This window comes from Protopterus annectens, chromosome 8.part0 (assembly GCF_019279795.1).
Source record: "Protopterus annectens isolate FY-2018-M chromosome 8.part0, PAN1.0, whole genome shotgun sequence".
NCBI lineage: Eukaryota > Metazoa > Chordata > Ceratodontiformes > Protopteridae > Protopterus > Protopterus annectens.
This window is the reverse complement of record NC_056741.1, coordinates 1,636,366,395-1,636,389,958: the sequence shown is the minus strand read 5'-3', so window position 1 is coordinate 1,636,389,958 and position 23,564 is coordinate 1,636,366,395. Positions and strand designations below refer to the sequence as shown.

The following is a 23,564-nucleotide window of genomic DNA, read 5'->3' as shown; positions in this document are numbered from 1 at the left end:
ATGGTCAGTGGACCATCTGTTACCAAAAGGTGTACTACTGTTAATCAATGCCATCCTGATTGTTACAATATTGATGCCATTGATTCAGGCAAGAGTGGTGGGTAGATTCCCTACTTCATCGGTGTGCCAGGTGGTGAAGGCCCTATCACAGCCATTCACAGGCCCAGTTATCACCCAAGAACCATTTTCCTTGGATCCTGCAGCCTTTCTGAGAGATGGTACTTCAGGGCTTAAATGGTCTCACAGAGCTAGACATCATTATTCTGGGTCTTTTTGGACAAATCCCCTTCAAAGAGTCAAAGAAAGCATAGATAATGAAGGGAGCTTCTTAATTTCCCATCAAAATTACCTGTTCCAGACATGGATAATGGGAATCAAGGTGACTCTCCCATATCCCCTCTAATGACTTCAGTTTTGGGGAAATTTTGGAGCTATTCGAGAAGAGGGTCCCAAAAGGATTTTCCATGAAGTATTAAGGTTTCCTTGCCCAACTTCCCTATTTTTACACAAAATGGCTGCTGTGACCATCCAGGAGGCCCCTGACATGGTAGCCTTCATTCTGAGAAGATCTGATCAGATCCTCCATTCCCCCATGGATTAGGATATCTTGGTAAAGTAACACATTCTACATTCTGCAAGCACTCAGTAAGAAACCTGCTTTTGAATAATAATAATTCATAACTTTAACGTGGGTTCTGGATCACTACGGGTCAGAAAAGCTGCAGGTTCCAAGGAAAATGATTCTTGGGTGATAACTGAGCCTGTGAATGGCTGTGATGGCCCCTTCACCACCCAGCTCACTGATGAAGTAGGGAATCTACCCACCACTCTTGCCTGCATTAATGGCATCAAATACAGTTTACATTCTGACAGGACATAGCTGGCAGATTAGCTAAAATGGTGGAACAGTTGCCAGAGGAGCATTAAAAAATTAAATTCAAACTGATGACTTAAGTGGTGGCCATGTCCTCAGTTTCTAGTCTCTCCACTTCTAGGTTCATAGGTAGGTACTAGGCTATCTACCTGAAGGCATTTATAAGCCTAGCCAGAATGTGTTGGCTTTCTCCACCCCCTTAGATTAGTTCCCTGTGCCTCTGTCCAGCAGAGCCATTGAAGTGATCCCCGGGATAAACTTTGTTTCCCATCCACTCGTCAAGGTTTCTTTTGAAGAGTGTTAGCGAGGAGCTCTGCCTAATGTAGATTTGAATCTTGTTCCAAAGCATGGGAAGTCTCTGGGACTGGAATCTTTCCCTCCAGCACATCCGATTTATTGTTGTGGTGAGGTTTAGATCCCTACAGCGTGTGGCTCGAGGGGATAAGATTTTTTTTAGGTGGAGCATGTCCATCAATTCTGGGTTGGACATGGCCTTGTATGTCAGGCAGAGATCACCTCTGAGTAGGCGGTATGCAACCGAGTACAGATGGAGTTTCGTCAGTCGAGCTGCATAGGACATATGTTTGAGGCCAGTGATCCTCTTGGTGAGGTACTTCTGTGGTCTTTCCAGCTGTTGCAGGTGTCTTGTAAGGTACATCCCAAATAGGGCATTGTACTCTATGATGGGTCTGATGAGTGATGAGTAGAGGGGCACAATGACCTCTTTTGATCTGGATGCAAACCCTTTTGTGATTAGGTGGGCCACATAGAAGGATCTTCTAACCACTTTGGCAATGTGATTATCAAAGGTGAGATTACTATCTACTTGGATCCCTAGATCCCTTATTACGTCTTCCGTATTTAGGGGACTACCACCTATGTGGTAGTTTGTGGGTACTTTGTTTTTTCCAAAGGGGATGACTATGCACTTTTTGGCATTTAGCTTGAGGCCATGATTTTGACACCAGGTATCCGTCTCAGTGAGACCCTTTTGGAGGATGTCTGTGTCAGCCGGAGAGTCAGTTATGGCCACTAGTTTGCAGTTGTCTGCAAACATGGTCAGCCATAGTCCTCCTGTGCTTGCCTGTACCTCTGAGAAGTATATGCTGAACAGGAGGCCTCTCTCATAAGTGGATGGAATAGTGAGGGAAGCAGTTGCCTTAATCACCATCACCATCACCATCATCATCTTACCTGACTACATGTTAGAGAATTTACCAAAAACTTTAATGTATCCTTCTTGTATCGTTCTTAAATGCCCACTTTATTGGCTCAACCATTTTGAGACCATAAATGTAGGACAAACTGTAAGTTTGGAGTTTTTTAAGTAGGGGAATAGAAGCATTTGCATTCCCTGATACAATAATATGGCTAATTAAGAGACTATATATGAAGGTTCAGAAGCAAAAATTAAAGTGGGAGGGCTCCTCCCTGATAATTTGTGTTTGAACAGAGGAACCAGACAGGGATGTCCTCTTTCCCCTTTATTTGCTTTATATTTAAAGCCACTGGCAAAGCAAATAAGGGACTCAGAAATTCAAGGTTGTAATTGGTATGCTAATCAAAAAATGTTGACTTTATTTGCAGATGATATTATTTTGCACCTGATAAATTCAGAAAAGAATATCTCATTGTTGTGTAACATTTTGAAATACTTTCAAATTAACAAAGGTAAAATAAAGTCTTTAGCCATTAACTATGTACCCACTCAAATTCTTTCAGCAATACCTATATTTGTGGTGGCACAATAAGTATGGGTTAAAAAGGCCTCTGTTATAGCATCTAAGGATATGTGGGAAAAGACTAAACAAAAGATAATACAAAAACTGAAAAACTGGAAGCTCTTCTTTATGGACAAGCAGTGAAAATGTTTTTAGTCCCTTTTGTTTTACATATAAGTCAGGCATATTTTTTTAAAACATTGGAGAAGTTGCAGATAATACTTAATAAAAATTTGCAGGAATTCATCTGGGAGGGGCAGAAGGCAAGAGTTCAGTGGGATAAGATGATCCTTCCAAAAGAACAAGGTAGTTTAACATTACCTGATTTGAAGTGATGTTTTAGAGCTACAAAGTTAAGGCTCATATACATATAACACAAGCAGAAAGTTATAATTCAAGTATAAAGTTATAATTCAAAGTGGAAAGGATGATGAAGGAGGGAGAAAGTTGAAGAAATAAGGTGAGGGTGGTATTTTGAATGTAGATACTTGAGAAGAGTAGCAACAACCATACAGAATATTATATTCGTAAAGTAGCAGAAAAAAGTATTCTAAGGAATAAGCCATCACAAGAATGGAGAAAGGAAATTTTGCCAATATGGATGGCTGCAACTGGGCATACAGAAAATAGGCAAGAAGGGCTGGAATTTACTGGAGAAAATTGGCAAAGAAACCAAGGTACTGGCAGCAAATAATTAGAAAGGAAAAGGAAAGAGAGGGATGAGGCCAAGGAGAAGTTTGGACTGCAAGTAAGATACTGCTTTCCTCCATCAAGGACTGAAATCTGAGCATAGACAAATAAATAGGGCTAGGAAAATCATACGTGTAAAGACCTTCTCTGGTAGAGTTTTTAGTTGAATCTATTATTGAAGCTGCTGTTAAAAAGGGGATAATTAGTAGGTTACATAAATATTACAATGGTAACAATAAGAAACATCAGAGGAGGTTAGAAAAGATTGTGAAGACAAAAACATGGAAAAGCAATTTACATGGGAATACTGAAAGTACATTTGTATGGCTCACAAGTATGCAAAAAGGTCTAGAATGTTTAGGATTTTTGCTTAGAAGTGTTTGCATATATATTTTTATACCCCAATCTAACTTTAAAGAATTTTTCCTCAGGTATATAACAAACGTTGGAGTGTGGTAGGGAAGAAAGAGGTAATTGGGAAAATGTGTTTTGGGTGTGTAATGAGTTGGCAGATTTTAAACATTTTCTACAGAGTACTCTGTCAGAAATATTGGATGAACAAATGGTTGTAATTAGATTTTTTTTTTTAGCTGGATCTGAATTGCCTGGGCATAGCATGGCCTTAAGTTTAATTGTATTGGCTTACAAAAACTCACTAGAAAATGGAAATCAAAGTCTAAACCAACTGTATTTGAAGTACTGGATATTGTACAAGAACTGAAAGAGAGATCTTTAGAAAAAGGGAAGGAACGAATTACATGGAAATAAATGGAAATGGAGGGAACAGTACATACAGAATAATGTTCAGGAGGAGTGAGTTTTAATGGAATGCAGGAACTGGACAATTTATGTGATGTTGTACTGATGATAATTTTAAGAAAGAAAATGTATATGATGCATGATGTACACAAACGGAAAAATATTAATATGATTTGTTTTATTTTCTATTAATATACAGCTGCCTATATTGTAAGTGATAATTTAATAAAAGTGTTTAAAAAAGATTTCCAGAAAATACAAAAGTCACTAAAGCTGGTGGATCAATCCACCAAGTTTGGTTCCTGGCAATCCATTCAAGCTTCCTGTTCATACAATTACAGTCTAAACAGGTATCTCAGGCATGGACTGGGGTACTGTCAAGGGAATATGGTCAAGGTGGCTTACCTTATCCAACTTACACATCAGTATGCTGGAGCTAAAAGTGGACCTACTGACCTCTAAGCAAGCATTTCAAGGCATTCTCTCACATGGTGTGACTGCCATCCAGGCAGACATGATGTAATGTAGCATATATTAACAAGCAGAGAGGAACCAGACCTTACCCTCTCAGTTAGGGGCCATGAGGGTCTATGATTAGGCTATATAAACCAAACCCTTTATATTAGCCACTCCTATTGCTGGATGAGCCAGCTACTTATCAAACAGAACTTAGCTGGTGTCTTTTAATACTGTGTGACTCGTTCTTAACCTAACAGCTGCACTGGGCTGGTGATTTTATGCCTATGGTGAAAGCCTTGCATCTCGGATCAATCCCAAATGCAGCAGCTACCCCCCACCTCACACCCACTTTTGGGGCAACAACCTAGGGATGCTGTTGTCCAGGACTGGGTCTCATATCTATCTTACACCTTTCCCCAATTTACTCTATTTCAAAAGTTCACACAGAATGTAAAAACTCTCAGGTCCAAGCCATCTTAGAGTTTATGACAAGTGTTTCGGATTCAGGACTTCATAATTCATCATTTGAGGTACATCTAAGCCAGCTCCACTGGCAAACAAGGATAAAGCACTGACTATGAACTATATGACCCAAGTTTGAACTGCATCCAGTAAGAGCACAGGTTTCGAGAGAGGGGGAGCAGGGCAGCCTTGAGGAGTTACATTACTTGCAGAAGTGATCTCAAGGGTGGCACTCCCTGCACACCAGACCCTGGGATTGTTATTAGCATTTGTGGGAGGGTTAGGGCCTTAAAGCCATGAAACCCCTGGCATCAGATGGGTGATGGCTCCACTGTCCTCTTTTATGGTAATGCATCCTGAAGGAAGGAATGACCAGTATGAGGCACTGTAGAAAGGGTAGTTTGCTGGCCACTGAAGCAAGGAGGCAAAAAAAGGTACATCTAGCCACCATTTCAAGGTAATTTGGAGGCCACTTTCAAGGCGTATAAGCATTCTTGCAGGAAACCTTACTTATCAGACTGCAATCTGAGTGAGTTTATCCCTGGAGCTGGAACTTTATGCTCAGAAAACTAACTCTACCTCTTTTAGAGTCAGCATCCTGTGTGCATTTGAAACATTTGTCTTGGAGACAATATTGCTAGTAGTTATTGCATCAACTGAAAGAATTCCATCATTCCATTCAATCTTGAAGCATTGATGAAGGCTAATTAAGCCAAAACCAGTATGCTGTTGTGGTGCAATAAAGCTATGTTTGCTTATTAAGGAATTGTACTACTTCTTTATCCATTCACCATAGTGTGAGGAGTGCTGGCTCGTCTGTTGATGAACTTCCTGCTCCCCATCCAACTGTCCAAGTTAAACTTGAATTGGGTTAATGGGGAACTCTTTTCTGTTTTACATGTATGGTGAGCCAGCAAAGGGGTAGTCTCTGGGATAGGGTCTATATTAGAAAGATGAAATGTCAGAACAGCGAATGCACTTAGAGGGTTGGAGGGTGGCCTAATGGTTAAGGTGTTTGCCTTACAAACACAAGGCACGGGGTTCGATTCTCACAAGGGATAATTGGCTAGGCTTAAAATGGCTCGCAAGGGCAGTTAGCTTAGTACTAATCTATGAACCTATGACTGACCCAAAATGATCGAATCTGCTAAACCTCAAACAGCCACAACAGCAATTTTTTTTCCCTGGGAAAAAAAATCGCTGGGCCAACACAAAAAAAAAATCTAAACACAAAATAAAGTGGGGGGCCTTGCCCCACCACACCCCTCAATGTGGGGGGGGCTCTGCCGCACACACACACCCTACTTAAATATGCCAACTCCAAGATCGCACTACAGTGGAGGAAACAGTAAAGCCTCGACAATGGCTCAGCGATTTTTTTCCCTGAGAAAAAAAATCGCAGTTGTGGCCGTTCGAGGTTTAGCAGCTTCGATCATTTTGGGTCGATCTAAGCGCATTCGCTTTTTTGACGTTTCGTCTTTCTAATAGAGACCCTCTGGGATATATACCTGTCTCTTTAGCAGGTTCTATTTATATCACAGGCAAGGTTTAAGTCTTTAGAATGGGTAATTCCGGTGGTGGTTGTTTTGCAGATACACAAGAGGTCCATCAGGGTGGGGTCTGACAATGCCTTGTAAGTCAGACATAAATCTCTCCTCAAAAGGCTGTAGGAAATAGACTGTAGGGACAGGGCCCTGAAGTAGTCTGCATAGGACATGTTACACCCTGTATTCTTTACCCTGTAATCACCCACCTCTGTGGGTGTTCCAATTGTTGGATATGCCTGGTTAGGTATATACCAAAGGGGACACAGTACTCAAGGACAGGTCTTATGAATGCCGAAATTTAATTTCTAAACTGCTAACGGACATCCCTTAACATTTATGACCATAGGTGTGACACTGTGAAACTCATTATGCCTGCATGACTTCAGAATTTATAGCATATCTAATAATATCACATGGGAAATAACGGCAATTTACACAATCGACTTAGTCTAGCTACTGCACACACAGCACTCTTGGAAAAAATAATGTTCTAGGTTTATAAATGGAACACATGAAACAGAAGAAAAATAACTTAAAAAGTAATGCTTTACTGCAGATAAATATATATACATACATAATTCAAAGCAAAAAACTGCAGAAACACGGAAGGCAGTCAATAAACTCAAAATCAGCAGACTTTAATATTGTAAGCGCTTTCACACACTACGGTGCTTCATCAAACAACACTATACATCTAAAAATTTCATTAAATACATTCCAAAAATTCAAATCAACCAATAAAAACTCTCATCTCATTAAAACTGTGAACAATATTTACAGTTCTCCAAACTTAGAATAGATGCATACATATATACATAAATTATATAGACGACAAAGTAATATCACTTTTTAATTAATTTACGCGCTTTCTGTGCTGGTTTGATAGAAACTGTATCATTAAGACCGGAGCCTAAATGTGCTCATAAACTAAAGATCCATTTCATCTCAGCCATATCAGTAAAATTATAAATATCTCCTAACCTAATATTTTCATATATAACCTGTATGACTTGAAATGTAAACAGATGTGCTTCGCCTTCTGATAAAGTATGTTTAGCTAGACCACTGTGCACCATCTCTTTCCTGGTGCAATACATGTGATCTCTTATGCGTTCACGAAGTCTTCTATTTGTTTTACCTACATAAAATTTCGAACATACATTACAATGAGCTAAATAGACTACATTTCTTGTGTTACAATCAGCCTGTAGCTTAAAATTCCATACCCGTTTTGTATCAGGATGTATGAACTGTCCACTTTCATCAATAAGGTAACAAAAATTACAGTTATTACATTTGTTAGTTCCCCTTGCAATAGATAGATCACTCTGATGTGTAATAGGATAACACAATAGTTGTTTAAGTGTACACTTATTTTTATATACAACTCTAGGTTGTGGACCTACTACCCCTCCAATAGCACCCTCTGTATGCAGAATGTGCCAATTTTTATACAAAATGTCTCTAACATGTTTCATATCTGAGCTCTATGAAAGAACTATTGGTATACCTTGAGGTTGCTTATGTATGAGATACATTTACAGAAGAAAAATAAAGTTTGTTTCTCTCTCATAATGGTGCTTATGGCTTTGGAGACAGACATCTCCTCATAGCCCCTACCTACAAACTCTGATTTCAATGTTTCCAGACTATTGTATAAAATATCATCATTACAAGTCAAACTGGCCACTCGTAGAGTCTGGCCATGTACCACACTAGAAAAAATGTGTTGAGGATACATACTGCTTCTATGCAAAAATGAAGGGCAATAGCAGTCCTTGCGATATAACTCTGTAGTAAAAACCCCTGCAGTATTCACAGAGACAGTTACATCCAAGAACTCAATGTTCACAAATGATGATTTATATGTAAAACGCAAAAAGGTATCACTTCTATTAAGCTCTTCTATAAAACTAGAAAGAGTACACATGTTGTTGTTCCAAATGAAAAAAATATCATCTACAAAGCGCCTATAGAATGCGATGTTTGTCACTAAATGATTAACAATGTTGGAGTATTCCCACACTGCCATAACTAAATTAGCATAACTACTAGCACAGCTGGTGCCCATAGCAACACCCTTCTGTTGCCAACAGCAAGCTCCTTTGAATGCAAACACGTTCTCAAGTATGTTCTCAAGCAAATAGCATAATAAAATCAATCTGTTTATCATTGAGTGAGCCTTCCCTTGTCAAATACCTCTTAACCATATTTATGCCTTCAGCATTTGGAATGCAGGTGAAGAAAGCCTCAACATCTAAGGTCACTAAAATAGTAGATGAACGGACACCAATAATAAATTCTGTATATAAATCTCATAGAAAATGTTCTGTGTCTTTCAACACTAATGGATATTCATCTAAAATAGTTTTCAACTGTTTATCTACATATATAGATATGGGCTCACTGAGCCAACCAGCACTGGACACTATAGGTCTAAAACTGGGGGTAGTTGGATTTTTATGGCTCTTGGGCAATCCATAGAGCTTAGGCACAAGTGGAAATTCTACATTAAAATAATTATACAAGTCCCGAGTTATAGCCCCATACATAGGCACTCATGTAACCCCAAAAAGACATGCTGTTGTATCTGCTCTATGGTAGATAGCTCAATTCGTCTATATGTAAGAATATCTCCTAGTAATGATAACATTTGTTGCAAGTAGAAATCAACATTTAAGACCACAACAGATCCACCCTTGTCAGCAGGTCTAACAATAATTTGTTTGTTGTTCTGTAACATTTTTAATGCTTGTCGCTCATCACGATTTAAATTACCACCTTTGTTAATCTTTCATTGATTAAAATAACTATATAAATCATTCTCACAGGCTTTGACGAAAACATCTAGAGCTGGCATGAAAACAGGTACAAAAGTACTCGGTTTGGAGAAAATATTCCTTTGTTGTAAATCCGTATCACCAAATGTCATACGCAATGCTATATTTCTAGCAAAAAGTCTAATCTCTAATAGTGTCTCATCAACAGTAGTATTTTTGCATAGAACCAGAATGCATCATCAACACATTTTTTCTAGTGTGGTACATGGCCAGACTCTACGAGTGGCCAGTTTGACTTGTAATGATGATATTTTATACAATAGTCTGGAAACATTGAAATCAGAGTTTGTAGGTAGAGGCTATGAGGAGATGGCTGTCTCCAAAGCCATAAGCACCACTATGAGAGAGAGAGACATGGTAGAACCAAACCTTATTTTTCTTCTGTAAATGCATCTCAGAAGTTCACACATAAGCAACCTCAAGGTATACCAATAGTTCTTTCATAGAGCTCCGATGCGAAACATGTTAGAGACATTTTGTATAAAAATTGTCACATTCTGCATACAGAGGGTGCTATTGGAGGGGTAGTAGGTCCATGACCTAGAGTTGTATATAAAAATAAGAGTACACTTAAACAACTATTGTGTTATCCTAATACCCATCAGAGTGATCTATCTGTTGCAAGGGGGACTAACAAATGTAATAACTGTAATTTCTGTTACCTTATTGATGAAAGTGGACAGTTTATACATCCTGATACAAAACGGGTATGGAATTTTAAGCTACAGGCTGATTGTAACACAAGAAATGTAGTCTATTTAGCTCATTGTAATGTATGTTTGAAATTTTATGTAGGTAAAACAAATAGAAGACTTCGTGAATGCATAAGAGATCACATGTATTGCACCAGGAAAGAGTTGGCACACAGTGCTCTAGCTAAACATACTTTATCAGAAGGTGAAGCCATCTATTTACATTTCAAGTCATACAGGTTATATATGAAAATAATAGGTTAGGAGATATTTATGCCTTTACTGATATGGCTGAGATGAAATGGATCTTTAGATTAGGAGCACATTTAAGCTCCAGTCTTAATGATACAGTTTCTATCAAACCAGCACTGAAAGCACATAAATTAATTAAAAAGTGATATTACTTTGTCTTCTATATAATTTATGTATATATGTATGCATCTATTTTAAGTTTGGAGCACTTTAAATATTGTTCACAGTTTTAATGAGATGAGAGTTTTTATTGGTTGATTTGAATTTTTCGAATGTATTTAATGAAAGTTTCAGATGTATAGTGTTGTCTGATGAAGCACCATAGTGTGTGAAAGCGCTTACATTATTATAGTCTGCTGATTTTACGTTTATTGACTGCCTTCTGTATTTCTGCACAGTTTTTTGCTTTGAGTTTTGTTGGTCTTCTGTGACTGTGCAATTTATCACTGAGTTCCCTTGCTTTTTGGGATATATACATACATATATATTTTAGAGAATTATTTAAAACACTGAGAAGTATATAATTCAATGAAATGCTCATGACAAGTAACACATTTTTGCGCAAAAAAATGACTAAATTAATACTGCTACAGATTCATCTCTTGAAGCCCTTTAAGCATCCCTTTTAGAAGCAAGTCCTGTAATTTGTTTGTTAGCTGTCCACTTGTTATTTAAAGAATGTTTCAGTTCTTGAAATGTAAAAGGTATGTGTGCCCTGCAAAATTCTACATACAATAAATGGGCATGTCCTGGAGTTCAGAGGAAATCTTGTTCATTCTTTTCCTAATACTTTCAGAACACTGGTATGGTATGATATGTCATATGTACTGAAACATGTCAATAATTTCATCACTTGTTACACATAATAAATAGTATTAAGCACCCCCCCCCCAGGATCTGTCATACTTGACAAAAATAACTGTACCTTAGCCTACTTTTGTTCTTGGCAACTCGAGTCAGAGTGTATCTGTTGAGTGTATAAAAGTAGTCGTGGTAGGGTACGTCATGGGTCTGCACCTCTGCATCGATTATGTAGCACTCGCTCTCTTGACTAGCTTTGTACAGTGTCTGGATAGGAACAAAAACATCTGAGTCACAAATCATTACCCTTCATCTGTAGGGTAAATATGAAAATACTTTAATCTTTCCTCATTTGTGGTTTAATATTTTTGACCAATGAGTCATTCCTACTCATTACTATGTTTCCTCATGTATCCAGCAGTACAGCAGATAAGAATTTAACAGCAAAATCATTTTTAAAAGTACCCCTCTCTCAAAAGCTATATTCATCAGAAAATATCTGTAAAAGTAAGGATTTATTAGCTGCTGCCATTCACATGGTACCATGCAGCAATAGAAGCCATAAAGCACAATGGTTAAAATACTAAATGGCACACCTGGTTGGAGTTCAGATCCCATCATCCAGACTAGAAAGAATAAAACCTTGAGCATGATGTTATATTTAATTTTCAATTTATACGTATATTACAGTTTCAGAAGGAAACATGCATACATGAATTATTTTACTGAAATGTAGACAGTATTTAAATGAATTCTCTCCCCTCAGACTCGGTAATTACTCTGGATGTTACCGTAGGGGAAACTTTTGATGCTGATGGCTCACACATCCTTTTACAAAGTGGTACACAAATTGGCAGTGAGCATAAGAGCAAATGTAAGACACAAAAAATGGAAATATCAAATCATGTTAGGCTAGAAACATTCCTTGATTTGGCACAATAGTCAAATACACTATTACTTTACAAGTATTTGAAAGGGAAATATCTACGAATGATAGTTCAGATAAACAGTTACTCTGTGTAAGAAACAAATTATCAGTAAAATAAACATCAAACACAAGAGATTGAAAGAAATATAAAAATCAAACTTAAAAAACATTTTCACACTCTTCACAGTTTACAGTTAAAGCATTATCAAAAAAAACCTTTCATTTCCTCAAATGCTGACTACACCTACTGATAACTCCTAAATACATTTAAATACAGTTACCTGAAGTAGGCCTGAACGTAGGTATTCAAAATTTGTATCTTTTCAAAAAAGTGCAGGTATGTCACCATACTCTGTATACCAAAAAGAGAAAAAAAAGAAGTTATGTCCTTACCATAACGTTCCATGTAGAGTGTTCATCTCGCCTTTGTTCTTACACACGGGTTCGGAGCCGATCCTCGGCTCCGAGTCGGTTGAATTGCAAAGCTCTGAATCTCAGAGAAGCTCGAGACCAGCCCATATCCCATAATCCTCCCTGCCATTACCCAGATCTAGTTTGCAAGCAAACCAGACGAAAGGATCCAACACCAGCGGTGCTAGAAGCATACACTCTCTTCAGCCATTCAGAGACACTCTCTCACCATAGCAATAACTAATGGTCTAAGCATATATCCCATGACACACGGGACCATATACCCTGCAAAGGGTCAAGACACATCGATCAGACTCTAATCCTACCAGTTCTTCCAAACACATGGGGGGGGGGGGGGGAGAGAATGTAAGAACAAAGGCGAGATGAACACTCTACATGGAACGTTATGGTAAGGACATAACTTCTTTATGTAAGAGTGTTCAATCTCGCCATTTGTTCTTACACACGGGTAGCGTCCCTAGCTCCGTGACCCCGAGTGACTCATGGTAGAACGTTCCTAAGCATAGTGGAACCAAATGATGTCCTATCCTTGGAGACCTTGTCCACTCTATAATGAGTGATGAAAGTATGTGGTTTAGACCACGTGGCTGCTGCACAAATAGTGTCCAAAGGCAAGCGAGCCGCATGAGCTAAGGAGGTGGAAACGGATCTGGTAGAATGGGCCTTAGGTTTGTTTGGTAAGGATTGGTTTGATTTAGAGTATACAAATGTTATACAGTCAGCAAGCCATTTAGATAGTGTACGTTTAGTAATTGCCATGCCCTTTTTATTGTCTGCAAAGGCGACAAAGAGTTGATCCGTTTTCCTGAAAGCTTTGGTCCTGTCTAAATAAAATCTTAGCTGCCTGTGAACATCCAACTTGTGCAACATATACTCCAGTTTGTTAGTATGTTTTTTGAAAAAGGTAGGGAGTTCTATAGACTGGTTAATATTCGTAACTGAACATACTTTTGGAAGGAAAGATGGATTTGTACGCAAAAAAAACCCTGTCTGGGTGGAATATCAGGTAAGGTGGTCTGACCGATAATGCCTGCAGCTCTGAGACTCTACGAGCTGAGGTCACGGCGACGAGAAACAGCGTCTTCCACGACAAGAACTTTAGGAGGCATGACAAAGCAGATTCAAAAGGTGGCAACATGAGTTGTGACAGCAGCAAATTCAGGCTCCATGGAAAGAAAGGTTTTCTGACAGGCGGTCTAAGATGGAAGGTTCCTTTCAAAAAGGCTTTACAAAGCCTGTGAGACATAATGGAAGAACCTCCCTCACCAATATGGAAGTTTGATATGGCCGCCAACTGTACTCTTAGAGTGGAAGTAGAAGCCCCTTCGTGAAAAAGGATGGATAAGAATTCTAAAATTTTATGTAAAGGAGCTACCAAGGGATCTAAGTTTTGACTAGATGCCCAATATACAAAGCGTTTCCACTTACTCATATAGAGCTTAGTAGTAGAGGCTTTATGAGAAGCAACTAGGATGTGTTGAACTGACGGAAGGAGTAGATGAGACCTGGCTAGGCAGGGAAGTGGAGCAGCCAAGCTGCTAGTTTGAGGGACTGTAGAGATGGGTGAGGAACTCCCGACGAGTGTGTCAGCAGGTCTGGCACTGGGTCCAGAATCCACGGTTCCTCTATTTGATGGGCTCGAAGAAAGGGAAACCATATTTGACGAGGCCAGAATGGGGCTATGAGTATAATAGTGCTTTCCAGGCTCCTGGCTTTCTGCAGAAATCTGGGAATCAATGGAGTCAGTGGGAATGCATATAGGAGACCCGGGGGCCAATCGTGTATCAGTGAGTCCCTGGGGACATCCCCCGGAGGGGGTAGAAGGGCAAAGTAGCTTCTGCATTTTGCATTCAATGGGGAGGCAAAAAGATTGCAGCAAGGCTGGCCCCATTTGCGGAAGATCTTTTCCGACGTCTGTGAATTCAGGGACCACTCGTGAGGTAACAGGATGGCTCTGCTCAACCTGTCCGCAATGACATTGGATGACCCCGGGATGTGCATTGCTATCAGAAAGTGACCCGTGGACTCTGCCCATTGCCAAATTGTCATGACCTCTCTGCATAACGGGTAAGACCTAGTTCCCCCTTGCTTGTTTATATACCAGACTACAGACATGTTGTCTGTCTGAACTGCTACTGTACTTGACACTGCTGAATGAACAATGTCCAAACTGCCCAAGATGGAAAAAATGCAGGTTTAATATCCAAACGCACAAGATACAGCAACCACAGCACAAAAACAGCAACACCAATTCACCAATGACCCAGGTTTCGTCTCAGAGCATTGACTTCATCAGATTAGTGAACTAGTAACCAACAATATATATCAAAATTAATTGATTAATTACTCTCAGTTAGCAATGAATAAAACACACTTAACTCTAAGCATAACCCAGAGTAACCCATCGATGTCCCTAATGTTACTCTGAATACATACAGTGTTAAAAATAAAAATTAAAAATTGTTTTATTTAATATAAAAAGTATAAAGTAAGATATAAAATAAAAATGTGTGTCTGTAAATATACAATGTTCATAAGTATAATATTATATATGATATTAATATATACTATCAGTAAATATATTTAATGTTTAAAATAGCAATAAACTATTATTTAATGTATGTTAAAAAATAACCATAATTGTGCTATACAATTGTATACAATAATTTTGTCCCACCTAATTAAACTAATATAGCACATACTTCCTAAATAGTTGAAAATTAAAAAATATATAATGGACATATTGTATTGTGTCATTTTATCTGATGTTGTTGACGTATATAAACTTTCAACCATTTATATGTTTAAGTCTAAGCCAGGGCTTGATGGAAATGTATTCATTCAACCCTGGATAACTACATGCATCAAGCCTAAGTTGCCATGTGAGTTCACTCATATCCAGATGGTACTGAGTTATTCTCCCCTGTTGGTCCGGTATCACTTGCTGTATAACACAGAATTTGAATTTGTGGGTACTATTAGCTATAACATGTCTTGCCAGAGCATTAGTGGGTTTTTTGTGCTGTATATCCAAAATATGTTCTTTAATCCTATCCCTAAACCTTCTGCAGGTCTTTCCCACATAAAATGCCCTGCAATCTTGACATTTAGCTAAATAAACCAAATTTTTAGTTTGACAATCGTGATGGCCCCCTATTGTAACAACACAATTGTTTACCATAACTTTTTGTCCTGTTATCAAAATATGATTACATGTGGTACATCTACCACATTTATAATTACCCCTTATTTTATTACATGATACCTTACGTTCAGCTGAACTTTTTTCAAAAACATCCTTCAGTGACATGTCCTTTTTATAAACGAATTTGGGCTTATGTGAAAAAAAAGAATATACTTCCCTGCTTTTATGGAATACTTCCCAATATTTCATAACAGTTTTGACTACAAATTCTGAATCCCCATTATATTTGAGAATGTACAAAATGGTATCGCTACCATATGTGTTTTGTTCGATGTTACAATTAGAGTATCCAAATTGGTCTATGTCTGATATTAATATTGGTACCAACACATTGTTTTTTCTTTTTTGCTGAATTTCTTTTCTTAAATCTTCACATAACTGCTTCCGATAACCTCTATTGTGAAACATTCCTATAATAAAATCTAATTCTAGTTGAAAATCCAAATTGTCACTGACCATGCGTGCCGCCCTAACCATCTGCCCTTTCACTATGGCCTTTTTCTGATGGCTAGGGTGCCAGCTGTCATAATGCAGGTACGAGTTCGAAAAAGTAGGTTTTCTATATATAGTTGATCTCATCTTACCTTCCTTTCTATCAAATGTTAGCCTTACGTCAAGATAATCTATCTTGTTATGGTTGATTTCATATGTGAACTTCAAAAACCAAACCGTATTATTGATATATTGGATGAAATTCTCCAATAATGGTTTGTCGCCCATCCAGATGATAAAAATATCGTCCAAAAAGCGTAAATAAGTTTTAATAAATGGGCTGAATTCACTTTTATGTACATATTATTTTTCCCAATATGCCATAATGTAATTGGCGTAGATGGGGGCACAAGCTGCCCCCATGGCTACGCCAGTTTGTTGTTTGAAATAATGGCCATCAAAATATAAAAAATTATTATTCAGTACAATTTCCATAATATATGTATATTTACAAACACACATTTTTATTTTATATCTTACTTTATACTTTTTATATTAAATAAAACAATTTTTAATTTTTATTTTTAACACTGTATGTATTCAGAGTAACATTAGGGACATCGATGGGTTACTCTGGGTTATGCTTAGAGTTAAGTGTGTTTTATGCATTGCTAATTGAGAGTAATTAATCAATTAATTTTGATATATATTGTTGGTTACTAGTTCACCAATCTGATGAAGTCAATGCTCTGAGACGAAACCTGGGTCATTGGTGAATTGGTGCTGATGTTTTTGTGCTGTGGTTGCTGTAGCTTGTGCGTTTGGATATTAAACCTGCATTTTTTCCATCTTGGGCAGTTTGGACATCGTTCATTCAGCAGTGTCAAGTTTGGTGTTATTCTATTTCGGTTCTTGTTTGTCATTTCATGGAGGATGGTACTAGGCCATAGTGAAAGGGCAGATGGTTAGGGCGGCACGCATGGTCAGTGACAATTTGGATTTTCAACTAGAATTAGATTTTATTATAGGAATGTTTCTCAATAGAGGTTATCGGAAGCAGTTATGTGAAGATTTAAGAAAAGAAATTCAGCAAAAAAGAAAAAACAATGTGTTGGTACCAATATTAATATCAGACATAGACCAATTTGGATACTCTAATTGTAACATCGAACAAAACACATATGGTAGCGATACCATTTTGTACATTCTCAAATATAATGGGGATTCAGAATTTGTAGTCAAAACTGTTATGAAATATTGGGAAGTATTCCATAAAAGCAGGAAAGTATATTCTTTTTTTTCACATAAACCCAAATTCGTTTATAAAAAGGACATGTCACTGAAGGATATTTTTGAAAAAAGTTCATCTGAACGTAAGGTATCATGTAATAAAATAAGGGGTAATTATAAATGTGGTAGATGTACCACATGTAATCATATTTTGATAACAGGACAAAAAGTTATGGTAAACAATTGTGTTGTTACAATAGGGGGCCATCACGATTGTCACACTAAAAATTTGGTTTATTTAGCTAAATGTCAAGATTGCAGGGCATTTTATGTGGGAAAGACCTGCAGAAGGTTTAGGGATAGGATTAAAGAACATATTTTGGATATACAGCACAAAAAAACCCACTAATGCTCTGGCAAGACATGTTATAGCTAATAGTACCCGCAAATTCAAATTCTGTGTTATACAGCAACTGATACCGGACCAACAGGGGAGAATAACTCAGTACCATCTGGATATGAGTGAACTCACATGGCAACTTAGGCTTGATGCATGTAGTTATCCAGGGTTGAATGAATACATTTCCATCAAGCCCTGGCTTAGACTTAAACATATAAATGGTTGAAAGTTTATATACGTCAACAACATCAGATAAAATGACACAATACAATATGTCCATTATATATTTTTTAATTTTCAACTATTTAGGAAGTATGTGCTATATTAGTTTAATTAGGTGGGACAAAATTATTGTATACAACTGTATAGCACAATTATGGTTATTTTTTAACATACATTAAATAATAGTTTATTGCTATTTTAAACATTAAATATATTTACTGATAGTATATATTAATATCATATATATTATACTTATGAACATTGTATATTTACAAACACACATTTTTATTTTATATCTTACTTTATACTTTTTATATTAAATAAAACAATTTTTAATTTTTATTTTTAACACTGTATGTATTCAGAGTAACATTAGGGACATCGATGGGTTACTCTGGGTTATGCTTAGAGTTAAGTGTGTTTTATGTATTGCTAATTGGGAGTAATTAATTTTGATATATATTGTTGGTTACTAGTTCACCAATCTGATTAAGTCAATGCTCTGAGACGAAACCTGGGTCATTGGTGAATTGGTGCTGCTGTTTTTGTGCTGTGGTTGCTGTATCTTGTGCGTTTGGATATTAAACCTGCATTTTTTCCATCTTGGGCAGTTTGGACATCGTTCATTCAGCAGTGTCAAGTTTGGTGTTATTCTATTTCGGTTCTTGAACTGCTACTGTCCCTAGAGGTAAGAGGGCTTGGAAGTGTTGCAACGCTAGGAACACCGCCCTCAACTCCAGAACATTTATATGTAGAGTGTACTCCATGCTGGACCATTCTCCTTGAACTGTTCTTCCCTGAAAAAGGCCCCCCCACCCTATCAGGGAAGCGTCCGTGGTTATTGTGGCTGTTGGAATGGGTAGAACGAACGGACGACCCACAGTGAGGTTCTGGTCGCGCACCCACCATGAGAGGTCCCGTCTGCAAGATTCTGTTATCCTGATCTTGCGCATTAGGGGTAGGTGTTGGAACGACCACTGCGTAAAGAGCAGCCATTGAAGAATTCTCATGTGTAACCTTCCCATAGGGACTGCAATTAATGCGGCTGCCATCAGTCCCAACACTTTTAACACCAGTTTGGCCGAGGCTTTCTTGCTGACTAAAAGAAGTAGGACCTGCTGTTTGAGCGTTGAAGCTCTTATTGGGGGGAGTTTTAATAGTGTCGATTGTGTATTTAGATCTGCTCCGATGAAGGAAATACACTGTGAGGGCGATAAGCAAGACTTTTCAAAGTTTATGGATATCCCTAAGTGGGAACAAAGGCCGATTGTATAGTCTCTGGCTTGCAATAATCGACGCTCGGTGGTGGCGGTGAGGAGCCAGTCGTCCAGATAGGGAAACACCCGGAATCCTTGTCGTCTCAAGTGAGCTGCAACTACTGCCATGCATTTGGTGAATACCCTGGGGGCTGAGGTGAGTCCAAAGGGCAGAGCTCGAAACTGAAAGTGACTGGCCCCCAGCTGGAAGCGCAGGTGATCTCTAGACGGTCTGGTTATTTTGATGTGGTAGTACGCGTCTTTGAGATCTATAGAGCACATCCAATCGTCATTCTGTAAGAATGGAAGGATCGATTGAAGCGTGACCATTCGGAACTTTTCCTTCTTCACGAAGTTGTTGAGATGGCTGAGATCTAAGATCGGTCACCAGTCCCCTGTCTTTTTTGGAACTAAAAAGAACCTTGAGTAAGTTCCGAATCCTCTTTGGTCTGCCGGGACTGGTTGGGTGACTCTGTTTTCGAGCAGCTTTGAAATTTCTACAGCTGCTAGTTTTCGCAGACGGGGTGGAATATCTGGAAATTTTCTTTGTAGAGGTGGTGTTGAAATGAAGGGGATTTTGTATCCTCTGGTTATAATGCTTTTTACCCAAGAATCTGAAGTAATGTTTAGCCAGGCCAGTGGGTATAAAGCTAAGCGGCCCCCGACTGCCTCCAGAGCAGGACAGCTGGGCCTCCGTTCAGGAGTGCTGGAAAGGCTTCCCAGGGACAGAATCCCTGTCGCCTTGGTTATGCGGACCCCCTCTGCCGTCGGGGTGGCGTCTTCCATTTCTACCCCCTCCTCTGCCTCTGTAGGGGGTATCACTCTGTGTGGTCTGGAAAGATCCCTGATTCTTACGGAATTACACCTGCTCTATCCACACTAATCACTCCCTATAAAAACCTAGATTCCCTAAGGTCCTCACATAAACTCTTAGCACATACTACCAAAATAAACAACAAGGCCAGTGACTCTCTTTTCTCTAATACTGTAGGGAAAGCCTGGAATCTTCTACCAAATGATATTTGTACACTTCCCTCTCTCTCCACTTTCAAAAACAATCTGAAAGTATATCTCAAATCTCACTGGCTATGTCATTGCTCCAAACCTGACTAGCTCTATAGTTACTTAACTGCATCCTATTCAGATTATTTAGCTAGAATTGTTATTTTTATCCTGTAATTTAGTGCTGTTTATGCTTATTTTTGTTTGTATTTTTTCTTTTGCATATTTGTGTTACTCATAGATAGAAATAAGTTAATAAGCTGTATGTATCTAGGAGCTTTTCTCCCCGGGCCTCTACTGAAAATGGACATGTATCCAGTTAGACTAGCCCGGTAAACAAATGTAAAATAAATAAAAATAAATAAATAAATAAAATTACATTTTTCCACCTCGTTGCCCTTTGGGGTACGGTCTAGTAGGAGCGGAAAAATGGACCCCGACAGCAGACAGGGTCTTTCCCTCTTGCTCGCACCAAGTGAGAATCTCCTTAACCTTGGGCCCAAAAAGTGTGGCACCATCAAAAGGGGCATTGGCAAAGGAAGACTTGAAGGCTTCCGCAAAGGAGCACAGCCGCATCCATGATGGTCTTCAAAGAGCAATCGCTGAAGCTGCAGCTCTACTCGATCCCTCGGCTGCATACGAGATGAGCCTCATGGATGAGTTTACTATGGATGTGAGGGTGTTAAGTTGTGCTGTTACCTTATCTGAAACAGCAGCATCTGTGTTACCCTGGAGGGTATCTGTCAGCTCCTTGATGAGATCCCTCTGCAAACGTGTGAAATGGGTCAGGTAGTTTAGCGAACACATGGAAAAAGTCGCTGAACTAAAAATGTGCTTCCCATATCTGTCCATAGTCCTAGAATCCTTATTAGGAGGATGAACAGATGAGGAAGACTCAGACATCTCCTTTTTCGTGGCTGCCGCCACCACCATAGCGTCGACAAGGACTCCCTTGGTGAGATAAGATTTATCTTGGGGGGGCAGTGATGAACTTGTTTGGTTTCCTAGGTACTGGTTTCACTGTCTCAGGTGTCTCCCATGCCCTTCGAACAGTCAAATCCATTAATTCATCGAAGGGCGGGGTCACCCAGGAGGTAGAAGGTTGAGCCCCAAAAGCCTTCAGCAGCACCGACTCGTCCTCAGAGGGGGCTAGGGACTGCCAATCACCCCTCTGTTTCAAGATCTCCAGGATGTCTGCAAATGACACATCCTCCGAGGGTGATTTGGGGGACCCCTCTGCCTCATCCAAGTCGGTGTCAGACGTTAGAGATTCCTGTGGGGAATCTATGTGCCTCCTCTTGCACAACCGTTTCCTTGGGACCTTATCAGAGGGGGCTTCTGGTGAGGCCTCCAAGGAACAGGGGGAACCCTCTGTGGGTGGCTGAGGCAATTGGGCTCGACGCTTGGGATGGATCGTGGGAGCAGAAACAGAAAGTGGCCCTTTTGGGGAATGAGAAGATTCCCCAGATGATGTGGTTGTCTGTACAGACAATACCTTCCTCATAAGGTCAAAGGCCCCCGAACCCCTGGCTAAGGGCTCCCCCGGTTCCGAAGAACACAGAAGCATCCCAGAACCAGGTGCCGTGGGCTCCAACCCCGAGGATGGAGCCGAACCAGTCTGTGCCGAGGCCCCGAGAGGGAGAGTCAGCACCGACAGGTCGGTACGACTCTCGGTCCCGCAACCGAGCAAAGACCGTCGGCTCCGCGACTCCCCTAACGGTTCCGAAGGAGTCGAAGTCAAAGGTGTCGATCGTGTAATGGACAGTTTCGGCACAGAGGGCTCCACTATCATCAGGTCATCTTCTCCCGGCTCCGAGATCTGGATGGGTCTCGAAGGAGGACCCGTTGGAGATATGGGGAGGCCTTCTAGTTTCAACACCAACTGGGAGGAAACTGCAATTAACTTGGAAAGGGCCGTATTCTCCATGAGTTTCTGCATGACATGATCCACATCGGTGTCAGATAAGGGTTTGGAAGAAAGAGTCGAAGGAGCCGAAGATGGCACCGACCGAAGAATGGACGGTGGTGGCAGTTCTGACACCGGTTCCAAGATCTGGGGCTCAGTAAAAGATAAATGTTCGACGCTCGGCCCCGAGATCTGTGGAACCGGCGAACGAACCTGAGAAGATGAACTCAGAGCCGATGACATGGGCTCCGACATCTTCAACCCCTTCGAGGATTTAGAAGTCTGATCCGACTTGTCCAAAGTCTCTTGAAAGGCCAGCTTCAACAATCCTCTGTCAATAAGCTTCCTGCGTCTATCTGTCATGACCCTCCTGCTAAAGGAATGACAAATAGAGCAATCCTCTTGGAGATGGAGAGGGCCAAGACAGTAGACACAGGAAGCATGATTGTCAGTAATGGACATTTTCTGCCCACACTGACATCTTTTAAAACCAGATTTGGCTTTTTCTGACATTGTAAGTTACAATGACAATAACTATAATAACAGGAAAACAATTACTAATCCTAGCAATATAAAAGTTCAACTAGCAATGTATGTATACTAAACAGGTTATATATATATAACTTTTCACAAAAAAAACCACACCCAAGAAAAAAAAGATTAGGCCACAAGGGTGCCTGAAGAATAAAAATGGGTATATATATATACAAAACTTAAACTTATTCCTCTAGACCTAACTCTTACTCAAAATAACTCTGCTGAAGTAATTAGCTCTAAAATACAAATTAATACCAATAAAGCCATTAACATCATCTGTGCATATCTCCCCCCTGGAAATAACATCAATACCCTTGAAGATATACTCTACCAACTCTCTATCAAACTTCCACAAGAAACACTAGTCCTTGGTGACTTTAATATAGATTGGCATTCCTGTAACAATGCTTACCCTACCTCACATATCAACCTCTTTGGCTTCAAACAACTTATCAATACTCCCACTAGAACCAATAAAATAAACAATAAAGCTTCTACCTTAGACTGGATCCTCACTAATACCCCCTGCAAACCTACCAAACAGGTATTCTTCCTGACCTTAGTGACCACTCACTAACCTATATAATTAGAAGCAAAACCAACTTAACCTTACCCACAACCTTTAGAACCCTTCATTCAAAGAAACATTTTAACCCTGATCAGTTTCAAGCTGAACTTTTCCAATGTCATTGGGCCCCACTAAAACATCTCCCACTCAACAAAGCAGAACACTTCAACTCAACATTCTTAGCAATTCTTAATCAACAGAACCATTAGAACTAAAACTAAAACTGCTCCCTGGCTAACCACAAATACTAAGCATAAAATCACCCTCAGAAATAAATCTTGGCATAAATGGCGCTCCACCAAAAGTGAAATAGATCACCAAAAGTTTAGAGAGCTTAGAAACAATACAA

At 39.3% G+C, this 23,564-nt stretch overlaps 1 protein-coding gene across 1 annotated transcript in view; it reads right to left on the bottom strand.

Moving 5' to 3' along the window:
- The window catches only part of LOC122808522 (protein Aster-B-like), a 1,382,984-nt gene that overhangs the window by 385,364 nt on the left and 974,056 nt on the right, over nucleotides 1-23,564 (bottom strand). Inside the window, exon 12 of the mRNA XM_044079476.1 lies at nucleotides 11,222-11,364. Coding sequence (XP_043935411.1) covers nucleotides 11,222-11,364 — 143 coding nt within the window. The remainder of the gene's footprint in view (nucleotides 1-11,221; nucleotides 11,365-23,564) is intronic.